General features: G+C 37.3%; 1 protein-coding gene across 1 annotated transcript in view; it reads right to left on the reverse strand.

Annotated features, from left to right (window-relative positions):
- Positions 1-9,638: 9,638 nt before the first annotated feature.
- PRDM5 (PR/SET domain 5) overlaps positions 9,639-27,591 on the reverse strand; it is a 186,024-nt gene continuing 168,071 nt past the window's right edge. Inside the window, 2 exon segments of the mRNA XM_070504691.1 lie at positions 9,639-11,551; positions 24,718-24,822. Coding sequence (XP_070360792.1) covers positions 11,387-11,551; positions 24,718-24,822 — 270 coding nt within the window. The 3' untranslated portion in view covers positions 9,639-11,386.

The following is a 27,591-nucleotide window of genomic DNA, read 5'->3' on the forward strand; positions in this document are numbered from 1 at the left end:
AATTAAACAAGAAATCGACAACAGAAAGATAACAGGAAAGTCTTCAAGTACTTGGAAATTAATCAATACACTTCTAAATAACCCATTGAACAAAAAGTAAGTCTCAAGGGAAATTAGCAGACGTTTTGAACTGAATAAAAGTACAACATATCAAAATCTGTGGGATGCAGCTAAAGTAGTATTCAGAGGGAAATTTACAGCATTAAATGCTTATATTAGAAAAAAAAAGTCTCAAATCAGAAATTTAAGCTTCTACTAGAAGCAAATAGAAAAAGAAGAGCAAAACTACAAAGCAAGAAGGAAGGAAATAATAAAGGTAAAAGTAGAAATCAATGAAATAGAATACAGAAAATCAATAGTGAAAATCAATAAAACCAAAAGCTGGTTCTTTGAAAAGATCAATAAAATAGATAACCTTCTACCAAGACTGACCAAGAAAAAAAAAGAGAAAATAATTATCAATATCAGGAATGAAAGAGAAGATACCATTACCACTCCCCAAAACATTAAAAGTTATAAAAGAATACTATCAACAACTATGCACATAAATTTGACAACTTAAATGAAATTGTCCAATTGATTAGTTATTCAAAACCCACAAACTACCAATTCATCCAAGATGAAATAGATAACTTGAACAGTCTCATAAGGAAATAAAACTGTCCCTATTTACAGATGACAAATAGGAGGAATGAGAGGCACATAGCAGGTCCATGGAAATTCTAAAATCCTTGATTAGAACCCAGGTCTGTTCCATAGAAATGGTTCTCATCCATTCTTCTCTTTGGTTCCATCCTCAGGGAGGTCTTGCCATTTCCATAAGAAATAGCCTGTATCTGAATATTTTGGAATAGCAGAATAATTTTTCCAGTCTGCTTCCTTCGTTGGGGCCCAGATGCTTTTTCATTTTGAAGTGACTTAGTCCCTTTTAGTCCAAGCCAATGCTCTTTGGGTATTCTATGCATATAACTGGGGCTTACTCCATGTCCCAAATGCCATATCCATAATTCTTTCTCAGATAGACATCTTTGTACTTTGCATGGAATGACAGAGTGTCATGGAACAACACCCTTAATATTCCCAGAAATATTTTTGTCTAGCTGAACTGGGGGTCTACCAGGTACCACTTCCAGTCTTTCTGGGGTCTTAACAAAGGCTTTTGTAGACAACATCCCTGATTTTGTTTTCTCCCTGAGGCTGTTTCTCACTTTGAGAATCTATTGTCTGGAGAGATAAGCCTGGCTAGAGAGATTGGAAATGTAAAACTATTCAGTTTTCCTCAACCCAATAAGACTTGGGTCATACATATTTCTAAATTCTGTTTGCAAACTGAATTATCCTTTCTTAGTTCATCTCTTTCCATATCTTATCACACACAGCTAAAAGAAGTCAACCGTAGTGTCATCATTCTCTGGGGCAATTTCCTTAGCTAAATCCACAAGTTCATTAGGTACAAATTCTCTAATCCCATTTTACTACAGGCACAGTTATGCAATTGTTTCATGATGACAAAGCACTATTTCTCAAACCTCCAACAGCAGTTTCCTCCACACTTTTTCAGCATTCACTAAAATTTGCCATTCCTCCAGCCTCTGTCAACAGCTCACTTGCCATTTTTTCCAGCCTATATATCTGCTGCCTAGTCTCAAAGCCAATGTCATATATTGTAGGTTTTTCTTAAAGTAGAAACCCTTTTCTGTGTACTAATTTCTGTATTTGTTATCTGTCACTTTATAACAACCCACCTTAAACTTAAGGATTTACGACAATGACAATGTGTTATTTCTCAGGATTCTGTAGGTTGAGGGGGCGGTTTCTACTGGTCTTGCCTATGCTCACTCACGCGGCTGTGTTCAGCTAGGTTGGCTGAGAGCTGGCTTAGAAAGGACAGCTAGGCCTCTCTCTTCACGTGTGTTCTCACCCTTAAAGATGCTTACTTGTCTTCTTTACATGATTGAGGTTGGCAACCTTCCAAGAAGCAAGCCATATCTGCTTCATCATGTTTGTAGAAGTCCCACTGGCCAAAGTATGTGACAGGCCAAGGCAGAGTCAATTTGCGAAGAGATGTCACAAGGGCATGGATGCCAGGAGCCATGATTCACTGACATTCATTAATGTAACGATCTACCACAGGCATGTTGTGTGGAGAAAGAGCAGTTAATGCCCGACATTTTGGTGCAGAAAATTCCTTCTGAAAACATGTTGTAACAACAATTAAAAACACAAAAACTTTAGACCCAGTGAGCTTTAAGATTTGGCATCCATAACCAAGTAGAGCTTTTTATATCAGAGGTTCCAAAGCATCCAATATTTCTCTTTATAGAAGATATTTTGATTGATGAGACATCTCCTGTTAGATAACCACACCCTTGTCAGCAAGAGAGAAGGGCATACACTAACTGGTTTCATGAATATATGTAATTTACAAGGTATGAGACCCAAACAAATGGTAAGGAAAACAAATTGCTCCGGGAGCTTATAATGACAGCAACACCAAAGAAAATATGAAAAACCAGTTTTTTCCAGAGATGCTAACATATCCTCGTATTCAGAGCCCGTGGAGGCTATCGAATGCAAAACTGAAAGTATGGAAGAGACATTCCTGTTGCTTATTTCTAGCTGTTCAGGTGCCCTGTATCAGCCACAGGGACGCACTTCTCGATAATGCTTCGCTGTTGTGGTTTGTCTAGTCTGCAATGGTACTCACGTCTGACTAACATACTGTGCGATTAAGTAGTTGAAATATTAATTATATTTGTGGTATAAGCTCCAGAAAACAAGTGAAGAAAGTTGAAAGAGTAAAAGTATTATTTTGTCTTTTACCAACGTATCTCAGGATCTTTATTTGCAATAATTTCTCTATAAACTCTGGATTCTGTAAAAGAACTTACCCTTAATTGTAGGATATTTCACTACTGTTCCCTTGCTTAAGAAAATCAGCATTCAAAAATTATCTCAAAGAATCATTATATGAAAAAAAGGCCTGCTTTATATCATTTTTCAAAACATGACGTTTTTCATCTCATGGTATATTGTTTTACCTTATTTTTTCCATTCAAACTATCAGCTGAATTTAGCCATAATAAGTGAATTACTCATTTTTCTATTTTTTAATCTTCTCAGAACATTCCTTCCTTCTCTTTCAATGTGTCTAAAGAGAAAAGATGCGTTTATGTTCATTCACATGTACTTGACTTACTCCACGGGTTTTAATGCAATTAAATTATTTTGAACACCTGGTTTTTGTTACTTGATCTAACAGCAGAGTTTCATTTTGATATGAGCTACGTTATTTAAGATATGAACAATATAATAAGATTGTTCCCTTTTTTGAACATTTGGGTACTACTTTTTTTTTTTTGAGGAAGATTAGCCCTGAGCTAACTACTGCCAGTCCTCCTCTTTTTGCTGAGGAAGCCTGGCCCTGAGCTAACATCCATGCCCATCTTCCTCTACTTTGTATGTGGGACACCTACCACAGCATGGCGTGCCAAGTGGTGCCATGTCTGCACCCGGGATCTGAACCGGTAAACCCCAGGCCGCCAAGAAGTGGAACATGCGAACTTAACCGCTGCGCCACAGGGCCGGCCCCTGGGTACTACTATTTTGTTAATGAAGAGGTAGGTAGCCCAAGTTTTATAAAATCATAATTATTATTTGGATTATGTTTTAAGATAAGAGCAAAATGTAGTTTCAGCATAGTAAAAAACACCTGATGATCTAGGCATTGACAAAAATATCTTATTTATATACTCAAGTTAAAAGAATAGATAATTTTGTTAATGTATGATGTGCTAAACTGATAAATATAATATTTAAGTATTTTCAAAACATCCCAAATGAAATGCTTCTATCACTATAATAACGTCACTATATACAATTTAAATCTTGCCTATTTGACTTGTGGCAGGTTTGCTTCAAGGTATGAGCTGGAATGCTGGGCAGCAGCGGAAGTTTCTGAAAAGCATACATAGGACAACAAGGGAAATGCCTGGAGGAACACGAGGGGACTGTCATTTCCTGAGCTCCAGTTATGCGCCCGGCATCCTCTACAGAATTAAACACAGTTTCTGATTTACTTCTCACAGCAAAAGCAACAAGTTGATACTATTAAATCCATTTCACTGTTAAGGAAGTTGGCATTGCTCAGATGATCAATGGTGTTACACGTATATCATCTTTCCAAATTCACGATCCTTTCATCCATTTTCTTATGTCCATCCTTCCACTTCAATAAAGGGGAAAATAGATAGTTGTTTTCACCTCAATGATTTTCCATGTCTGAAAGAAGCTTAATTTCTTTCTTTTAATCCTTTCTCCCTTCCTTTCTCCTTTCCTCTTTCCTTACTTTCTTCTTTCCAAGTATGAGAGAATTGCAGACGTACATAGCTTTGAGTTTCAGGTAAAATATATTTTGTAACTAAATTCTCAGTGCTTTGTTACACTGTAGTACCCTTGTTAAAGTACTTCCTTAGTCAAAGCAGGAGTGTATAGGATATTTTGTGCCTATAACTGATTATTTTATGTCTAATTAAAACATGAAATTTGGTTATGTACTGTTCATTTCAATTTTGTATGTGTATTTTAAATTCCCATGTGTGTGTACATTTGCAACAGACCATCTAGGAAACAGGCTAAAAATGTTACTTATAAAGGAGGTGAAATGTACAAAAATGTGTAAATATGCTATTAATGATATTTAAATAAGCTTTTAAAGATTTGTCTCTGATTATTAACTTTATGTAACAAACATCTCAAATTCAGTCATTTTGGTCAAAGTTGGTAACAATTGCCCAGACCAATCCCTTTCCCCAAAATATCTTAATTATTTTTCTGATACAGCTAACTTTAGTCTAATTGAAAGTAAGTTTTAACTTACTCACTAAATATGATTATGCACCATCATATGTTCTTATTCATGTTTCCATATATACAGATAGATAGATGTATGTAAAATTCAGACTCAGAATTGGTGTTGTAGAAGTGTAACGTAATTGATCTCCAGTAGGAGAAGAAAGAGAGAAGTCAGGAAATGGAAGTTTAATCTCAACTCTGTCTATAAAACATAAACATTAGGAAAGACATTTGAATTCCTAAACTGCAACACTATTATCTGAAATGTTAATTCCAACATATCTATTTTTAGAAGGGTGGTGTTGTAGTCCTGTCTGTAGGACATACGCGTTGAATTCCTCTTTTAATCCTCATGACTCTGTGCCACCCTCTCTCTCAGGATTCATCATAAGCAACAAGCTACAAGCCCTTTACTGGGTCAGCATCCTTAGGGGTGAGATCTGGGACTCAGAAAACTATGGAATCGTTTTTCTCATATAAAGCCAGTTGGCTCAACTCACATATGTATTGTAATAATACCCTAATCAACTAAATTTGTCTGCCCCAATTTCATAGTTTATAGTCAGAGCAGAAAGGATACAACTTAATATCCTAAATATCATAATTTTAGTCCGGGAACAATACCAACTTGTCACTCTCAAAACCCAGCTGAAGGTGAAACTGGAGAAACCCCAGATTCACGCAGCAGCAGAAGGAGCACAAGAAATGAATTCCATGGAGAAGAGGACAGGCTGAAGTGACACTCAGAGTGTTGCACTTGACACGGCTTTATCCTATTTTCTATTCTGGAGAAGCTGTGCACCCTACTTGCCAGATAGAAGATGAACTGCAGTTACTTGACTTACGTGGTAAATCTGATTACCAAAAAGTAAGATCAGGAGAGGATTTCCTACATTCCAATAATTAGGCTAGACTTAAGACAGTCAAAAGCAGTGATTGGTTAATTTCCTAAAAATATAATATTAATAATTAACTAGTAATCCTACATACTATATGTAATATTCCATAAAAGACTCATCAGTTTGCCAATTTAAACGAAAGTTTTCGAATCAATTAAATGTGGTATCACACCCCATCTCCATACTTTCATGTTCCTACTTAGCAGAGGAACAATACAGTTTGCTTCGACTTCATAAATGTCAATTTCAGACCTTCTTTTGTCTGTAAGGCAACTTCAGCTCTCGAGATGCTAACACTTACTTTAGAAGAGAAAAAATGTAGAGTTGGAAGTCAATGCACTTCCCTTTTCATGGGTTGCGTTATCAAATATCAAAGAATGAACAGAGAATATATTGTTCCAACAACTAGATCCCAGTAAAGGTGGTGTATTCATTCAGATTTCAGCAGTCACACCTGTGTCCATGGTCTCGAAACCCTGGGAATGCTTGTTAAGGAATCTATTGCTTTCAGGTCTGCATCAGCAGCTACCTTGGGTCAGCAAGAACCATACAGAAAAGGGTCTTGGATTGTGTCTACACTGTCAAGCTTTTATCAGATTTACACGTTGGTGATGGTGAATTTCCTATGTTGGGGTAAGGAGCATGTTTCTGAGTACAGACTCCAATACAAGCCCAGTCAGCCATCCAAAGGAGGCTGCATGAGGCTGTGGGGAAGGCAGGACAAATCCATCATCACGGACTGCAAAGCACACAGGATTGTGAGACAAGATAAGAAATGGGAAGTCTTATCACAGGTTGTTTATTAGAAACATATCTAAAATTTACATATACTCACAGAACAGCCTCTAGTAGAAGAATCGGGCGGGGGGGGGAGGAGATATGCCAGTCAAACATTATATAAAAGATGTCAGAGAAAATTAACGTTAAGGAAAAAAGCATTATGTGATATTCTCCAAGTAGACAAAATATAAAAACAAAATAATGAAATGTTTTAGGTGTCACTTTGAGCTCAGATTCTTTCCATTTTTATACTGTTTTGCAGAGGCAAATGGCTTCTTTGGTGCTTTCTAAGTGTAATTAACTCCTAGTAAGTCTACAGTGTTTCTTGTCAGAAACAGTGATATTTTATACGAACTCCTTTACGTTAATCTAGATGATCAAGTTTCACTGGTCTTATGACGTTTCTCAATTTACAACATATGAATTATCAATATTACTTAAAATCTTAGATCAGTTTCCTCCTGCCATGTAATATGCCAAGGTGGCATGGACCTAAGGAATAAACACTTGTTCTAATTGCCTAAATGTTTGCAGGATTAGGCAATCAAATATGCCATCAAATATTTAGGTAGCCTATCCTGTAACAAATATAAACATTTGTTTTATAGTATCGTGTTAAGTATTTTTTAAAAAGGAAGAAAATAAACTTGGACACTGGATCAGAAGCACCATTTTAGTCTAAGATAGCTGCTGCATTCTGTATTACTTCATGGACCCAGGAAATTGAGAATATTCTGACATGGCCCAGAAAAAAGGCTCCAGAGTTCTTTTTTATTCTGTCACACAACAAGGCAACAACCTCTAGTGATAACAGTTTTGAGGCCAAGGCTGTGTGAGTGGGCTCCAAAGGACTAGCCGATCCTGAGAAATCCAGTTCAACAAATGCATCATTTCCAAATCCACTCCTGGGAGACACAGAATGATGAGGATGTTTGGTATCAGAGAAATCTCACAAGGGTGGGGCAACAGCAAAACGATGAAACACGCCTTTTTTAAAAGAAGAGTACCTAAAATATTAGCCATAACTTTTATCACTCTTAAATTATATTTGCCAACATGAGGATATTTTCGCTCAGAGATGCTACTATAACTCAGGTTTCTTTCATTCTGAGTAACGTTCCTCCTCACTGCTGTTTATCTGTGACCAAGAGGAGAGGAAGGGACGCAGTTCTCTCTTACTGTCCGGAGACCAACCTGGCTTAACTTGAGAGAGATTTCCCAGATCTAGAAATGCTGAGTAAACTAGAAAAGCATGAGGCCTGGGAGTAATGGCAGTTATATTTCCTTCTTTCATCAAAAACAACTTTAAAACATCCATTTGGATTTTACTGTAGAACTGTGTTAGTTATAGCTCTATAGTGAAATATGCTGCTAACACCAACTGTTTCAGAGATTCATATAGATCGATTATAGATTTATAATAAAATAAAAATTCTATTGAAGTTCTTCTATATTTACAAATGCTACATTTATATACATGTAACTCAGCCTCAACATTAACAGTAACATCGGAGGGTTTCAAAGAGGCACATTTCCTCTATCCATGCACCTGCTTACATTCCCAACCCCAAGGTGAGTTTTCATAAGCAATGTTTAAATTTGTGAAGAAAAAAATAAGTATTTCCAGGACCCATCCTCTCTCCCCCCCTCCCTCGTTTCCAGCTTTGGAAGAGGTGATAACACAAAGACACTAATTCACACACCAAGGCAGGAAGACCCTCTGTGATCCACGTTCACACCCACCCAGTGAGGGCTGTGCAAGGGCAGAGGGGTTTTGAGCAAAGTAATGCGTTTGCATATATAAGCATTGCATGAAAGCGATCCCCTGCAGACAGACAGAAAGACAGACACACAGAGGATATAAGAAATATGCTTTTTAAAAGTTAAGGCATTTTAACTATTGTATGTAACCACAAGAATGAATCACCAATGAATACTATTTTTTATTTTGTGAGGAAGATTGGCTCTGAGCTAACATCTGTTGCCAATCTTCCCTTTTTTTTTTCCTCCCCAAAGCCCCAGTGCACAGCCGTCTATCCTAGTTGTAGGTCATTCTAGTTCCTCTATGTGGGACACCGCCACAGCATGGTGTGATGAGTGGTGTGTAGGTCTGCACCCAGGATCTGAACCTGCGAACCCCGGGCTGCTGAAGACAAATGAGCGAACTTAACCACTCAGCCATGGACTGGCCTCAACCAACGAATACTTTTATGCTGCATCTGTTGATCATGAGTAATCAATAAAAGCTTCTATATGGCCAACATCAACCAAAACAAAACAAAAAAACAAACAAAGAAAAGGAAAAGAAAATAATATAGGCCAGTGGTTATGAAACAAGAAGGAATTCAAGATATACAAATATCTGGAATGTTAATATACAAAGATAAAAATTATAGAAGGATATCTGAACCTATCTGCATTACTGTATTATTGGACACCTCTTAAAATGACTTAGCCCTGACTTCATGGACCCCTAAGAGTTTGGCCTTTTCCCAAGAAAGTACTTGAGCCAAATCTTCTACAGCAGGGAAGAAGAGAAAGACACTTCCAAGTGGGTACCTATACTCCAGCCTGCCTGGAAGACTTTTCCTCTATGACTGACTATGTTCTTAATTTCTCAATCAAACATTAAAAAAATAAATTTTCATCTTTTGTTATTGTTGAGTGATTTAAAAGTTGCAGCACGCAAAGGCTAACATATCTGAAATGCTTATAAATAATCATCTTTTAGATAAAAGATTGCAGTAAACCAATAGACTTCCAAGGACCTGTTTTGGTTTCAGTGCATTGAAAGGCATTATGGGGGCCAAGCAGGTCTTCCGACACCAGTGCTTAAAGTTTTCCTTGACTACAGACCTTCAGCCTGACAAGGCCCAGCACCTCTTCCTCGTCAGTTTACTCCACAGCATGGTGACAACACGCTTTTAAGGGTAATTTCCGCAGCAGCCCCGTAAGTTGTGAATCACTGAGATTACACAAAATTGATACTTGGCTTCTTTTCAAGTTTCACATTCATCACATAATCGGGATATGAAGCATCCCTTACAGAGAAGGCAGCATCCAAAGGAATGAGCAGAACGTGTTTAAATAATACACACTCCCAAATTTTACAGCTGTCCTTTTATATTCAAATGATATTAAGCACAGTGTCATGTCAAATTGAAAACACTTTAAATCTAAAAATATATTGTTGAAACAGATGACATAGCGAGAAACAAGAACAAAATCTATTTTTATAAAATAAAGTCTATAATTTCAGATACAAAATGCTACATATAACCACACTTAGATATCTTCTAAATTATAATCTGGGGATTTATATTTTTTAAAGTTATCTCTGGTAAGTTTCAAATTTAGTATTTTTACAGAGTTTAAATATCTATATTGAACCTTCATGTTTCTTTTAAAAACTAGAACTGAGCATCAATATAATCTTAAAACGAGATTCCTCACTTGAAAGAACTGTGCCTTCAGATAACCTTTCTCCTTAAATCATTAGAACAAATAAATTCCTTAAAATTATACTTGCTCTCTTTTGAGTGGGCTCCACGTACAGAAGTTCATGATTTAGGCTTCATTCTAATTTCTTTCTGGTTTTTGGATTCCTCTATGCTCTTTTGAGATCGCCTTTACATTTTATCATATCTTCTCCCCAAACAAGCTGTTCATTGTATGCTGCTCTCCAGTATTTTACTGAAATAGTAAAGGAAGAAATTATGCTTATTGCTTCAATTTCCCTTAAGCTTCAGTGATAATTTCAATCATGACAATTGCCAGGTTTGTATTTTTTATTCTGGATTCCTAATTATATAGGATGATTGAGGGTAATTTAAAAGTGTTTCAGAATCACCTACTGCCAAGATTCTGGAAAACGGCTTTTGCAAAACAGAATGTCAATGCTCTGAGGGCTCTCTTATGTCTGCACTAGCATGTTCTGCGCACTTTCATGGGACGAGGGGAAATAGCTAGGCTCCTCATAACGGATGTCGTAACGCCACTATTCTGCTGCCGCTCTGTCAGTCAACAAATATTGAGAGTCTATTCTGTTTCCATTTTTAGTTGTACACATTCGTATATTGTTAATTCCTAAAGACAACTAGCATAAACTCGGGAACACCAGCTTGATGAATATTTAAGTGTTATGGCCATATTTATGTAGATTTTATAAAAGTATTCCAGATCATGAATGTCTGCATCTGAATGATGACAGGAAATAACGTTTCCTAAGAATTGCCTAAAATGAGCAATATTTTAATAGATGCTTTAGTTCTTAAATATGTCTTTACTTTAAACTGACCTGCTGTAGGGAGCTACTAAATAAGATCAACTTTTGGTCTGTTTCCCAAAACAGCAGTTTTATCCTGTTATGCTAAAAACTTTGAAAACTCTTGCTCTTATCCTTATCTGCAATGAAATAGTTGGATATCTTGATTTCTTTCTAGCTAAATTAGTAATAACCAGTTGCAATAACCAGCATGTGCACATGTGTGCGCACACACCCGCAAAGATAACAATAAAATAAAAAGGCCTAATATGGAGTATGTTAATAAACTTCTTTACAGAGAGATGGCCGAGGAGAGCCACGACTCCTGTTTCCATTTTCATAAGACAGAGCACAAGTAGTATTTGACAAGGCTACCAAGTTATATTTTTTCCATTTGTACCATTTCTTGCTCAGAGTAGGCTTGTTTTCTTCATTTGCATATGCACCCACAGACTCTAAAGGTAGGCAAGTAAGAACTGCGAGACCAGTGAATTGCTTTTGGCTACTTCTGCTATGCTAATCAGGTGCAAGAAATCTGGGTTTCATATTAGGAGCCCTTCTGAATGGTTCGATTCCTTCACAGCTCCCATTAGCTGTCAGCTTCGCCATGGATATTGTCCATGTGCACTTTGAGGTAGTCATTCCTTGTAAACTTCTTATGGCAAAACTGGCATTCTGCCAGTGGACGATTGGGATTATGAGTCATCTTGTGTCGGATCAGCATTTTCTTCAAGCTAAAAGCCAAGTCACAAACCTAGAAAAGACCCAAAGATACCAATCATATTATACTGAAAAACCTGAGATACTAAGTTATCATTTATACAATATACATGATGCAAATTTCTATTATAAAGTACGTACTGACAGGAATCAGAACAAAAAGTGCTCTTGAAATAAATGCAATTTAGCACTCAAGTTAAAGGGTGAAGAAAATTAACTATAGTTCCCAAGAGTTATTTGCATTTAGTGTGTGTCCCTCTGCACCCCAGCTGCTGTATTTAAACAGCTCTAGAGAAACAACTCTCTGGAAACAATACCTTTTCTCACCATAACGGGGTGTATTGACAAAGTCATATTAAACCTCTTAAACAAAAAAAATGCCTCATGGTCTAGATAGCATCTCTTTATATGGCATAAACAGCACAAGACATTTCTCACCAGTGATCCCTTCGATTTAGTCCCATTTTTGAAGTAAAAGGTTAACACTGCTTTAAGCATTCTAAGTTTATTACCCACTATTCCAATTTTTTCTTTCTTATTATATATACTCCATTTAACTAAGGAATGTAAAAGTTTACTTCATATAAGCTCCGCTAAATTGCCACCTGGCTCAACACATATTAAACAGCCTGATAATTAAAAATATTAAATTAACACAGAAGATGTAAGGTATAATTATTCAGGAAATGAAATGGAATTTCTTTTACCACAAATTTTCCTTCAAGGTTTTGGAGTTATTTGCAAAAATTCCATTTATACAAAACTCTATTTAATAAAATAAGGCATACTTAATGTGAAAATACCATGAAAAATGTAAAGAGTATAATGAAAGAGGAAATGGCTTGTAAAAATACTGGAAAGAAAACTGAAGTTCTGAATGAGGTGAGGCTTGTGAAAATGCTAAAGCAAATAAAAACTTGCTCTCTCTCCTTATGGGGGCAGGAGGATTTACACCCAAGAAACTCAGAAAGACACAGGCCTCAATACAGTAAGGGGAGGGAGTAATCCAATAATAACGTATTTCGATATATACATAAGTAGCAGCACAGTGTGATGGAAAGAAAATAAGCTTTAGAGTCTGCCACGGACTGGATGCTTGTGTCCTCCCCAGATTCATAGATTGCAGTCCTAATCCTCAATGTGACAGTATTTGGAGGTGGAGCCTTTGGGAGATAATTAGGTTTAGATGAGGTCACGAAAGTAGAGGCCCCATGCGGGATAAAGCCCTTATAAAAATAGGAAGAGATGCAGATGTCTCGCTCGCTCTCTCTGCATGCATAACACCAAGGAAGGCCTGTGAGAACATCACCAGGAGGGCCCTCACCAAGAACCCGACTGACTGGCACCCTGACCCAGATCTAGGAGGGCAGGGACCTCTGCATGTTTTACCCACTCATATATCCTAAGGGGTAAGACAGCGCCTACAGAGTAAGCACTCACTAAGTATTTCTTGAATTAACCAACTTGGGTTTGAATTCTATCACCTACTAAGGAAGTTTAAATGGACAAACTATGCCTTTTAACTTCAATTGCTTCACCTGTAAAATGACCATAATGATAGTTATCTCACAAGATTAATACAAAGATGAAATGAGGTAATCTATGTAAACAGATATTATACTGCAGACACTCAATAAATGTTAGTGCCTAGTTTTTCTCTTTCATCTTCTCTGGCAAGAAGAATCATCAGCAGATTTGAAAGAAGAAACTAATGTTAATAAAAGGAAGCCAACAGCCACCACAGGTGGGATTCGAGTGAAAACACAGCTATTCTACAGAGTCCCAGTTCCCTGTAATGTACAGGTGATTGTGGAAGCAAGCAGGATAGTTTTCCAGAACAAACGCAACGCATCCAATCAATCTGGGGAAAGGACATTTTTGTTTTGAAATAACTTTGTAAACATGAGCTCTCTAATCATAATTAATTAAAAACAGACTATCTACCTTTAAAGCCAGTGAAAAACAAGGCCAAGTCCACGTAGCAAAAATCAGGGGATAAAAAAATAAAGACCAGGAAATGTGAAAAGCACAAAATACAACGACAGACCACATAACATACAAGTTATGATAACTGACACGAAAGTATAAAGCACCCTTTCTAAAATACAAGATTCTGAAATTAGGGTAAAAAGGAAAATGCACACACACGCTATTCTCAAGAAATACACTTGAAACAAAATAATGCATACACCCAAACATAATTTAAAAAGGGGTCAGAATGTGCATAAAAGTGTACAAAATGATGCTGATAAGAGGATAACTGGGAGAGTAGACAGTATTATATTAGCATTTTCACAAGCCTTAAAAGAACCAGGAGTGCCATCTGTATGATGAATATCTCCTAGTCAAAGCTGTATATACAAGATGTTCAATGCAGAATTATTTATTAAAGTGAAGTATTATAAATCACTTACTTGCCCAGTTAAAGTTAATGGGTATATTCAATTTGATATACACAGATGAAGAAATACTTTTCAGCTGTTAAAAAAGATCATACTTCAAAAAATTTTTAAAGGCAAGAGAAAATGTAAAGGGAAGAAAACAGTTATAAGATTAATAATGCATGATTTAATCTACAATATTGAAATAAAGTTTGGAACTCTATCTGTATAAATAAGTCTATGAGGAAATGTCAATAGATTAACATTAATATTAGTTGACATTAGTTGGAAAATTTGGGACTGTTTTATTTCTGTCTTCATTCCCTTCTGTACTTCCTAATTTTTCTGGAGTAAAAAAGAATGCTTTTATAATTAGACAGCAAATATTATTTTGGAATGAAAAAATATGGTTGGTTGAATGAAGGTTCCATGTCCTCATCTTGCATCCACGCCTCCTGCCCACTCCTATCACACTTCTGTCTTGAGAGTTCTGCCTCTCCAAACCGCTCTGACAGGTCACTGACAACCTCCAACATGCTAAAGCCAATGGGACCTCCTGAATCTTCTCTTAACATGATTTCTCAGCTCCACTGACATATCTGACCACCTTTGGCTTCAGTAATGACCTCCTCTCTTTGTTTTCCTTCCACTTTCCTGGCATTTTGCCCCTCATTTTCCTGTACAGACTCCCTCTCCACCCTAAACTTGAAGTTCGGATGTCAGTACCTGTTCTTTAGGCCCCTTCCCCATTCACTAGGTATGTTCTCCTCCAGTGATCTTAACCACATTCATGCCTTTTGCACCATTTATATGGAGATCTCCTCCACATGTCTCTCTCTTTTATAATCCTCTCTTCTCATCTCCACAGTGGACTACCTAACTGACCACTCAGATAGCTCACTGGTACTCCAAATTTAATATGTCTAAAATTGAACTAAGAATCTTTGTCTCCCAAATCTAATTCTCAAAAAAAGTTCCGCCATCCACTTGGCACCTGCTGCAAATCTGGCAGTCAGCTTGGACCCAATGTGTCCCTCATCCCCACTTCACCTAATCAATTACCACTTCTTCCTTCTATACATTTCTCAAAGACGTGTGTCTCCATCTCCACTGTCATGTACGACCTGAGTGAAAACACTATCTGCCTAGACCAATGCTTCTCTATCGATACGAACATGTTCAGCAAGCACTTATTACTTGTATTTTTTTATTTTGAGGAAGATCAGCCCTGAGCTGACATCTGTGCCCATCTTCCTCTTTTTTATATGTGGGACACCTGCCACAGCGTGGCTTGATAAGTGGTGGACAGGGCCACACCCTGGATCCGAACTGGTGAACCCCAGGCTGCTGAAGTGGAGCACGTGAACCTAACTGCTACGCCACTGGGCTGGCCCCTATTATTTGTATTTTTAAATAAAATATACCAAATGTGTTAATGTATTTATATATTATATTAAAGACAGATAAATAAAATTTTAAGAGAATATGAAGAAGATGGAATAATATTTTTGTGTTAATAATACTGACTTCATATTTTCACTAGGCAATATTTTTTTTCATTTTTTTAAGTTTTTTTTTACCTGGGCTAACAACTGTTGCCAATCTTTTTTTTTTCTGCTTTATCTCCCCAAACCCCCCTGTACATAGTTGTATATCTTAGTTGCAGGTCCTTCCAGTTGTGGGATGTGGGACGCCACCTCAACGTGGCCTGACGAGCGGTGCCATGTCTGTGCCCAGAATCCAAACCCTGGGCCGCCGCAGCAGAGCGCGCAAACTTAACCACTCAGCCACGGAGCCGGCCCCGCAATATTTTAAGATAGATATTTAGAGTCAGTCACCTTTAACAAAAATATTGGCAAATATATATTTCAAGTGTATTCTTGATAACGACCGTTTTCTGGCATACTACTTTCCAGATACTACGGTGTCATTTTTTATCTCAAATTATCACTGACTGGTAGTATTAACTCTGCCATTTTCTTTTTGTTACCTTGTGTCTGTGTTATTAATATTATTTTCAATCTGTGGTTTCTGTACAGGCCTCTTTTAAGCCACTTGTACAGGATTACTTTATTTAAGAACAGATAACAGAATCATGTCTCCACTTAACTGAGAACACATAAAATGCAGTCCTAACGGTGTGCTGAAAACAGACCAGTGACTTGGGATTGTCAGCCAATGTCAGCACCATGGAAGTGCCACGCTTCCCTCAGGTCACATTTAGTTCTATCCATCACAAGAGACCAGCTGACAACAGCCAAGTGAGGGCAGCAAAGTCAAGCCCTCTATTCAATGATAATAAAGTTTAACTTGGTTCTTATTTTTTAAACACACAATAAGCAGGAATCAAAGCTGTAATCTTTCCGTCCCACATCCCAATGATGTGTTGTACTCCTCTTGGGATGTGCAGCTCCTCACTCTGGAAACCAAAGCTAGCTTCCGAGGTTCTCAGATGGGGGTGGTACAATTTCCCCTCCCTGCAGGAAATGTTTGGAAGTCTGGGGGTGCTACTTGCATTTTGTATGGGGGCATGCATGCAAATACCCTGTCATGTGTGGGACAATCTCACATAATGCCAAAAGGGTCCAGTTGATAAATATTATCTAAATCTCCCTGTATTCATCCTCACTCCCTCTGTCCATGTTCCACACAGTGGTTTGAAGGATTTTTTAAAAATAGAAATGTCATATTGTTACCTAAGATTCTTCCATGGATCCTTACTCTTTTTAGGGTAACTCACTGAGTTCTGGACAAACTCATCAGCTTTCCTGCAGACTCCTGCATACCACGGTCTTCTTGCCTCAGCACTTCCCCACTTCGCTTCATCTAGCTTCCGCCTGCTCTTTCCTCAGGGAAGCTCACCTGATCTGTCTGCCAGGAGAAAGCTTCTGTTAAATGCTCACATAGCAGCCTTTACTTTGCCTTCATAACACTTACCTCCAGTGTAATTAATTATGTGTGACATTTTCTAATGTATGTCTCCTCACAAGTCTTAGGAAGATGAGGGCAAGAGTGGTCATTCCGTAAACACTTGTTGAATTAGAGAAAGAATGAAAGGTAGACGGATGATTGCTAGGTGGATAAAATCCCCATGAGTAATGTAAGTACCCCAAAGGCTGTGGAATAACTCAGGGGAAATCAAAGATGTCTACAGAGATTATTTTTAAAGAACTCTAAGTTGTTTTTATAAGTATAAATTAAAGTTTGTGATCATAAATAAATAGAATTAAAATTCATCCCCCATTTTCTATTTCCCTGGCCCCTTCTCTAAACCCCACATAAAAATGAACAACAGATATCAAATTCTTCAACGGCTTCCCATTGAAACTAGATTCAAAATAAACTCCTTAATGTGGCTGAAAGGCCACCAATTTGCTTTCCAACTTTACCCTGTGCCCCTTTCTCTCTCTCTCTGCTCCAGCCTCACTTGTCTTCTTACTTGCCCTAAATCCCCTGGTTCTTTCCCACCTACAGGCCTTGATTTATGCTGTTCCCTGAGCATGGACTGCTCTTTTCCCCTTGGCTAACTCCTCATCCTTCAGGTTACTTACAGTCTCTCTCTCAGAGAATTCTTCTCTACTACTCTTTCACTCTACTTACTTTTTTCCTTTCCCAGTCTTTATCATAAAATGCAACTAGATATTTATTCCTGTTCATTTGTTTAAGGTCTATACTCCACAAGAACATGAGCTCTGTGAGGGGAGGGGACATGGCATCTTGCTCCCTGTTTTATTTCCGGGTCTGGCAGAGGAACTAGGTTCAAGGGCTAACATCAGCTTTCACTATGTGCCAAGAACCACTCCTGGCAATTTCTAAGCATTAGTGTATTTAATCCTCATAACCACCGTTTTAAGTAGATATTAGTACTATTATCCCTATTTTATAGAAAGAAACTGACACATACACTTCTATGTCTCAACCAGTTTGCCCAAGGTCACTGAACCAGGAACTGGTTTCCAGGATTTAAATCCAGGAAGCCTGGGTTCAGAGTCTATACCACCCTCTCAAGGACCAACTGTCACTAAAGGCTCTAAATTCAAACAGAGATATGTGAGCTGACCATACTCTTTCCACTTGCCTGGCTGATACCATATATAACAAATAAAAAGCTTTTTGAAAAAATAAAGGAGGTTCTCAGACAGTTCAGCTCACCAGTGTGCTGTGAGGGATACAAAGTGTAAATCCACTGATGTGGTCACCACGGGAAAACTGCAGCAGCAGATGCAGGAGAAATGGAAGGGAAGCTGAGCAAGATGCTGAAGTCATTGACAATGGCTCTGAATTAAGGAGACCTAGAAGCTCCACACAGGAGATGGCATGGGAATAATCCAACACATTGTCGAATGGGGGCCAGCAGAGAGGATTCAATGTCAGCAGAGAGTAGCTGATGTCACAGCTGTGAAGCTGACGACCTAGACATTAAAAGCTACATTTTCATGAACTTAAATGCAGTCACTAAGAGACGTCAAATTGATGCTCTGAATAAATCAGGCAAATGCGAGGACATTTGTAGTCACTTTAAAAATAGGAGAGAGCAAGAAAAAGTTCAAATAGTGCCACAAGGATGCTTCCTTTTCTTTCCTTCTACCCGTGAGTCTCATCCAACCCTTTGACCTACTTCAACTTAGTATTAATTCACATGATAAAGAATGGGAAGATATTTAATTCTTACTGTAGGCTGGAGGTAAAACTGATTTTGTTTTAAAATAAATGAAGCAACATTTTTACCATAAAGTATCTTGAGACAAGAATTAGAATTCTACACAAATATTTTCAGCTAACAAATATTTATCACATACAATGTGCCTATCACTTAAGTGAAGAACAAATAGTTTTAGAGAGAAATATTTGCAATGCTATGAATTTAGTGCTTAGAGAAGCACAGAGGGGAGCACAATCAACTCTGCCTGGATGCTTGGGTCTATCCGTCCTAAGGTCGGGAAGGACATTCCAGGGAGAGAGAAAAAGGCGGGCAAAAGGCAGAGGTGTGAAGAGCCACGCTGACGTGGGGAAGCACAAACAGTTCACTAAGGCTGAAGAACAGATGCCATTAGATAAATATCCTGAAAAAGAAACTAGAGTTGAAGGCTGGAGTCAAATCCTGGAGATCATGATGACCAAAATGAGAAACTGGAAGTAGATTCTGCAAGTGGTGGGAATTCGTCAAAGGATTCTGAACAGAGACTGAAACAAAAATATCATTTAGTCAGCAAGCTAGAGAGTATGAAACTGGAGTCAGGGAGGCCAATAGTAGTGTTCCACTCCAAGCCAGAAAGGATCCGGATGTACACAAAGACAGTGGGCGTTAACTCATTTATTCGTTCCTTTAAAAATATTCATTGAATGCTTCTTATATGCCAGGCAGTTTTCTAGGCCTGGGGATAGAGCAATGAATAATAAAGGAAAAATTCTTGCATCATAGAGCTTATAATAGATGAAAAATGATTATGCAAACAAATACATAATATTTCAGGTGGATATAAGCACCATGATGAAGAACAGGGAGTGAGGGTTAAGAAAGTAATGGAAATAAGAGGGAAAGTAATTTGAGCAGAGAACGGAAAGAAGCGCAGGAGCAGGCCATAAAGACATCTGACAAGAGTGTTCCAGGCCAGGGAAACAGCACATACAGAGACCTATTCACAGGAGTACATTTAGTGTGCCCGAAGAACAGCAAGGAAGCCATGTGGCCAGAGCGAGCTGGAGGGTGGCGGTGAAGTCAGGGAGGTTGGGGCGGGGAGGTGGGGTGTAGATCATGTGGGGACTTTCAGACCATGGTAAAACTTCGATTTTTCACTCTAAAGGAGATTAGCAGTCATTGAAGGGTTTGAGTAAATGAGTATAATACATACTATGTATATATCTGACTCAGGTTCTAGACAGATCACTCTGGGTGACAAGTTTAGGACAGACTGTTGGGAGCAAAACAGAAGGAGAGAAATCAATTAAGAAGCTATTCCACTATTCTAGGAGACTAAGATGGTAGCTGTCAAGATGTGAGAAGTGTTCAGACTCTCAATTTATTTTCAATGTAGAGCCAATCAGATCTGCTACTGGATTAGATGTGAGGAGTGAGGGAAAGAGAAGAGTGAAAGTGACAATGGGAATTAAGAGAAGGCAATAGGCTTGAGAAATATACAGAAGCGAGAAGTGTTGGGAATTGCTGGACTGAGAGGAAGTTGCATGGGTTTGAACCCTAGAATCCCGACTTGGCCAGTTCTAAGTGGTGGATGATAGGCAAGTCACTCAACCTCAGTGAGCCTCAGTTGCTTCACGTAGGTGGAAATATCACCTATATATTTCCGGGCTGTAGTGAACATCAGAGAGAATATACACAAACTGTGGATCACTGTGTCTTTCCCACAATAGAAGCTCAACCAGATGATGCTATTGGTCATGGCTTAGGGAAAAAGAGGTGCTTGGCATGGGGCTCAGATCTTCGGTTTGGGTGATTTGAAGACGGTGGAGTCCTCAGAGAGATGAGTAGTTGAAGGGAACATTTTGAGCGATAGAGAAGGCTGGGGAGCATGATTTCAGTTTGGAATATAGGAGAAGTGCCTTATATGCAGCTCAAAATAGCTGCCTAGAGTTCAGAAAAGAGATCTATGCACAAGAAAAAAAGATTTGGAAGTTGTCGCCACATAGATAGAAGCTAAAGATACTTAGAGGTCAATAGGTATGGCATCCTAGGGGAGCTGCACAGCATGGGACGACAGCGCCTAAGGGGTTAGAGTACTGTTGATGAGTGAAGCGGCACTTGAGAAAAACTGTAAAGAAGTGAGATAGATAGATAGCAGTTTTTTCTTTACAAATTTACTGAAATACCACTCAAGTGCCACTCAAATGTCATGTGTGTGTGTGTGCGTGTGCATACAGACATATATATATCTCAGACAATGGGAACAAGAGATGAAGAGGACTTTCTAGGCAGAGGAAATAGAGCATGCAAGCCACAGGGAACACGGTACTTAGATGTGAAATAGCATCACTGTTTCAGGAAACTCTAAATGTTAGTACAAACGAAATGCAGAGTACTGACAGACAAGAGATTATTAAGTCATAAAATAATGAGAATTGACAAAGACTAGAATAACTTTTCAGTCAAGTAGGAAGGTGGATTTTATCCTATAGGTTGTGAGAAGTTACCATAGAGAAGCACATGATTGAGTTTACATTGAAAAAGTGACAGAGGTACATTACCACTGACCCCACAGAAATAAAAAGAATTATAAGAGAATACTATGAACTATATGCCAACAAATTAGATAATCTGGATGAAAAGGACAAATTTCTAGAAACACAATTATCAAAACTGTATTTATGAAGAAAAAGAAAAACCTGAGCGATCTATAACTAGAGATTGAATCAAATAAAAAACCTCCCAACAAAGAAAAGTTCAGAATCAAACGGGTTCACTGATGAATTCTACCAAACATGTAAAAAAGAATTAATACTAATCCTTTCTAACTCTCCCAAAACATAGAAGAGGCGGGAACACTACCTAACTCATTCTGTGAGGCCTGCATTACCCTAATACCAAAGCCAGATAAAGACATTACAAGGAAAGAAAACTGTAGACCAATATCTTTCATGAATATAAATGCAAAAAAATCTTCAAATAAGCAAAAAAGAAAACAAAACAAAACATCCCTAACAAGCCAAATTAAAAGGATTATAAGCCATGACTAAGTGGGATTTATCCCAGGACTGGAAATGGTAGTTCAACATAAGAAAATTAAACAATGTAATACACCATGTTCATAGAACAAAAGGACAAAAAAACACAAAACATGATCATCTCAATTGACACAGAAAAGCATGTGACAAAATCCAACACCTTGGCTTGATAAAAATACTCATAAAACTAGGATAAAAGGGAACTTTCTCAACATAACAAAGGGCATTCATGAAAAACCCATAGCTAACATCATATTCAATGGTGAAAGACTGAAAAATAACGCAAAAGTATGGAGCCCTACTTCACACCATATACAGAAAATGAACTCAAAATGGATCAAAGACCTAAATGTAAGAGTTAAAACTATAAAACACTTAGATAAAAACATATGGGTAAATCTTCATAACATTAAATTTGGCAATGGATTCTTAGATATGACCTCAAAAGCATGAGGAGAAAAAGAAAAAAATACATTGAAACGTTTTGTGCATCAAAGAGTATTATCAAGAAAGTGAAGAGAGCCCACTGAGTGAGAGAAAATATTTGCATATCATACATCTCAGAAAGGTCTAGTATCCAGAATACATAAGAAACTCTTACCCTCAACAACAAAAAGACAAACAACACAATTTTAAAATGGACAAAGGACTTGAATAGACATTTCTCCAAAGAAGATACACAAATGGCCAACAAATAAGTACGTGGAAAGATGCTCAGTTTCATTAATCCTTTAGGAAATGTAAATCAAAACCACAGTGAGATACCACATCACATCCACCTAGATGACTATAATTTTAAAAAATGGAAAATAACAAGTCAACAAGGACGTGCTGCATTGCTGATGGGAATACAGAATGGTGCAGCTACTGTGAAAAACAGTATGGCAGTTCCTCAAAAAGTCAAACACAGAATCATCATATGACACAGCAATTCCACTCCAAGGTATATATCCAAAAGAATTGAAAACAGGAACTCAGATACTTGTATACACATTTTTGTTACAGCACTATTCACAATAGTAGAAACAACTCTAATGTTCATCAGTGGATGAAAGGATAAACAATCGTGGTATATACATACCACAGAATATCATTCAGCCATAAAAAAGAATGATGTACTGACACATGTACAACGTAGATGAACCTTGAAAACATTATGCTAAGTGAAAGCCAGTCACAAAAGGTCACATATTGTATGAATCATTTATATGAGATATCCAGAATAACTAAATCTATAGAAATGAAAGCAGATTAGTGGTTGCCAGGGTCCGGGAAGAATAGAGAATAATTGTTTAACAGGTAATGGGTGTGAAATTTTATTTTGGGATGATAAAAATATTCTGGAAGCAGACAGAGGTGATGGTTGCAGAACATTGTCAAGGAACTTAACGCCGCTGTTTACTTTAAAATGGTTAACCTTTTGTGAATTTCAACTCAATTAAAAAAAAACCCACCTTGCCAGACTAGAGAACATATACATTGGAGATTGGATGTAAGGGTCCAGGCTATGCACTTCTAGTGAGAATGGAAACTGAGAGGAAGTCATGGATTTGAGAACTATTCAGAAGGAGACCGACTGGAAGAGGAGTAAGAAAGGATGACTTCTCTCTGGTATGAGTAGGTTAAGAAGGAAAAGATTTTGGAGCAAAGACAGCCAGTTCTCTACTGAGCAGGCTGCATTTCAGGGAAGTTTGAGAGGCATTAAACTTGGATCTCTATCTGCAGACCAGCCTGGGCTGCAGATAAGGATCAGAGAGTTTTGAACATATGATAGAAGTAAATGGGATAGAGGCAGAGAGAAAAAATCAGGCTTGGAACATTATAGTTTTAAAAAAGTAACATCATGGTCCAGTTTATCTAGGAAGAAGTCAACAAAAACATTTAGCATAAAGTCAGGTCGAAGGTGACAGCAGGCAGATGTCCATACACAGTTAATATTGTATTTTTATCTCCCATCAGTCATTTGTGTAGTTGTACAATTAAATAATCTAAATAGGTTTTGCCTTTATGAAAATACTCCAATAAAAGCACCAATAAATTAAACCAATTGAAATGATTAAGCTGGAGCTGGACCTCTAGTTCAGGATAGAGCTCTAGAAGTGTACATTTCTTTCTCTACAAGAAGTTCTTTCCTTAAATAAGTTCACTGTTGATAAAAGTGTTTGATGAGTAGGCCCACTGGGAGAACATTGTTGCCTTAACTCTAAAACACAGTTTCATGGAAGGACAAGGAAGACATCTTGTGTTTGTGAGTTTCCTTTCATATGGACTGCTTACCTCAGGTCTTGTCCATTGGGATACACCATTGGGAATCAGTACTCAAGTTTCTCACATTTAAAGAGAATTCTGTACTGTGCAACTTCACACAATACAACTTTGATGTTTCTTCTTACATTGAGCTATATTAATATTCTTTTTGCTATTTTTGTGTTAGAAGTAAGCTTCCAAGTGTTTTCCTTAACACCTGTGTCAATTTTCTGTCAATTGTCAATCTTACACAGGAGAATGGTGACACTGTTCATTGAGAAACGAAGTTTTTTCCCTAAATTAATCAATGCTCAGATTAATTTTACTGACAATGGTAGGATTTTTTCCTTTCACAAATAAGGTAAACAACTATGTTGATAATTTCCTTTCAATTCAAATGTCATAAGTGGAAAATCTACACAATTAGCAATAGTGTTATTTAAACAAAGGATTTTATGCATGTTTTAGAAATTCATTATTTGGCTTTAACAAAATAAATCACATCTATGAACAGTTAAATCTCTGCTTTAACTGTCATTAACCTGTCAAAAGACTTGGGCAGACACATGAAAGCTGCCTTGAATCATCATGCATTTATACTTGGAAGAACAACTCAATTGCATTAAAACAGGATGTAAGTATATCTTAAAGAAAATCAGAATTTATTTGCTGCCAATAAACCAGAATGAATAAAATTACAACAATGTGTTACATGGATTATGCAATCAAAAGGTATAAACAGCACAAGACTAACAGACACAGACGAGTGCTGCAAAACACACATTCATACATACACACACACATGCACAGGTGCACACACGCACACGTGCGCACAGACACACACCACTCCTGTTATTGGAGGACACTAGGAAGAGAAAAGAGAAGCCAAACTCACATCACATTGGAAAGGCTTTTCTCCGGTGTGCGTCCTCTTGTGCTCATCCAGGCCTCGCTTCTGGCTGAAGGCCTTGCTGCACTCTGAGCACTTGTATGGCTTCTCCTGCAGTCAGAGAAAAGAGACATGATGAATTCGAGTGAATGGGTATGTGGGGTATTTTATCTAGTTCTGCAGGATGCTGCAGCAAATTCACAGGGGTGCTGTGAGTTATTTTAAATTTTCAGGGGAAAACAGTGACACTCCCAATCTCTGTAGGACAGTCTGAAAACTACCAGCTCAAGGTAGTCCACACTTCCAACATTAGATTATGGTACATTTCTTCCCATGAGGTCCTATCTTGGCAAAGCTGGATTCTGAATGATTGCCTGCTCTAGCTACTTAATGAACTGAACGCTCAGGTTGCTTTTGGTCCTAGGGAGCCATAAAAATTTAGTGAGATATTAATGGCATTATGGACCAAGGAAGTTTGGGACCCCTAATCTAGATGGTGCAAATTATTAACTGTCTCAGAAGGATTCCCAGGAACGAAAACTTCAGAACCAAATTTTCAACAGATTTTGGGTGGTAAGTTTAAAAAGCTAGAGCTGAAGTGTGATTTAAGTATTTTCATTTCTATTGTCCACTTCTCTTTTCCTAAGTAGGATGTTCTTTTATAAAATCTAAATTACTTTTTAAAATGAGGCAATTTTTTTTATCGTTGGTTACAGACACTTAAGAAAACGAAACATCTACCATAAGAAAAGAAAAAAAATGTCCAAATTCCTTAGCCATCTTTGATACCAAGAACTTATGGCACCATCTTTTTAGCTTGGAATGAATTGTAAAATAAGTCAATTAACATTGTTCCCTTAAAACAGCTGGCCAGTTACGAAATAGTGTATCAATAAAAAGATTTGTTTAAAGGAAAGTTGCAATGAGTTCTTTTTTAAATATATCTTCAAAAATATTGTTATAAACACTTATTTGGATTGAGGTAGTATATATAAACGTTTTTAATTTCATGTTAGATAGACAAGTTCTATTTATATTTTCTTAGTATTTAAAAGAATATTAAAATTTTTAGACATACAAAACAATATGAAAATAACCAAAGAGAAGTGCGTGTGCCCACCAGCTGCCTTAAGAAATCGAACATTACCAGTACAGATGTACCTCTCAATGCACCCACCACTCGACAGGTGCAGCACCCTCCCACCTCCGCAGAGATGACCACTGCCCTGGATGTGGGACTTACCGTCCCCCTGCCTTTCTCTACATTGTTACTGCATATGTATGGAGGGATCTCTAAGCAGACACAGTATTGTTTTGCCTTTTGAAATTATGTAAACAGTATTATACTGTATGTATTCTTTGTGAGTTCTTTTCGAATTAGTTTTGCTCAGCATCATCTTTATGAGCGTCTAGTCCCCTTCTCCATTTTGTGAACACATGTAGCTCCTACTCATTCCTTTTAACGCTGTACAGTATCACACTCAATGGCTCTACCATAATTTGCTTATATACATTCTCCAGTGATGGACAGTTAAGTGTTTTCCAATTGTTCACTCTTACAAGCAATGTTGCTCTGAGCATTCTTGTACACGTACACTTGAGCACAGATGAGTATAATCCCCTACCGCACGCATACCTAGAAGTGGGACGGCAGCTTCGACTTTTCTAGGAATGGTCACACAGCTCTACAAAGTGAATAAACCATTTTACACTCCAATATCCAGTGGATTCTTGTAATTCTATCACTGTATTTTACAAACTTTGAGACTCTCATTAGGTACATGATGAGTGTATTTAAGTTTAAAACTATTATGTGCCTGGAAAATAGGACTTTTTGTCATTTCAAAGCGACCTTCTTTATCTGTAATAATCCTTTTTAGCTTAAAATTATTTTGGTCCTAATACAGCTATAAAAGCTTTTTAAAAACAGTATTTGCTGGGGGGTGGGGGAATTGGGGAGACGTTGGTCAAAAGGTACAAATTTGCAGTTAGAAGATGAATAAGTTCTGGGGATCTAACGCACAGCACTGTGATCATAGTTAACAACCCTGCAGTATATTCTTCAATGTTGCTAAGAGACTAGATCTTAAATATCCTCACCACAAAAAATAAATGATAATTACTTGACATGATGGAGGTGTTGGCTAACACTGTGTGGGGCAATCATATTCAATTTACAAATGTATCAAATCAACATATTACATAGTGTAAACTTATACAATGTTATATGTCAATTTGATCTCAATTTTTAAAAAGAGGTCAAAAAATAAACAAAATAAAATTATTAGTTGTCTGGTATATCCATCGTTTTAATTTCAAATAGTCTATATCCTGAGGTATGAGCAGGATCTCTTGGTTAACCACACACATCTGGGTTTTTTTAACCCAAACATATCACTTTTTTTGAGACATCAAGTTGCGCTTCTTAATATTTATTGACATTTATTATATTGTTATAACAGAATAAAATTTTTATCATTTATTAATAATATATTTTAATATATTTCTAACATTTTATTTTACCCATTGCTTTGATCTTGCTTGTTTCCTAAGTTTTTACCCCCAATACTTTGCATGTTTTGAACATTTTCCCCCTGTACCATTACAGAAGTTATGAACTCTATTTCTATCCTTTTAGCAATTATCCTTAAAGTTTTTGACCATGTACATTTAACACAATCTAAAGTTCATCTATGTTTTCCCTTCTACTGAGTAATACATCCTGTAGAATGCTCCTGCCTCACACATTATATGTAGCAGTATTTTACTTGTATCTTGATTTTTAATGCCCAGTATGGAATCATTATTATTTTACATAATCAGTGTGGTTTACCTTTACACATGTCTAACAATTTCTTTACTTTTCATGCTTTCTTACAT

This window comes from Equus asinus, chromosome 3 (assembly GCF_041296235.1).
Source record: "Equus asinus isolate D_3611 breed Donkey chromosome 3, EquAss-T2T_v2, whole genome shotgun sequence".
Lineage (NCBI taxonomy): Eukaryota > Metazoa > Chordata > Mammalia > Perissodactyla > Equidae > Equus > Equus asinus.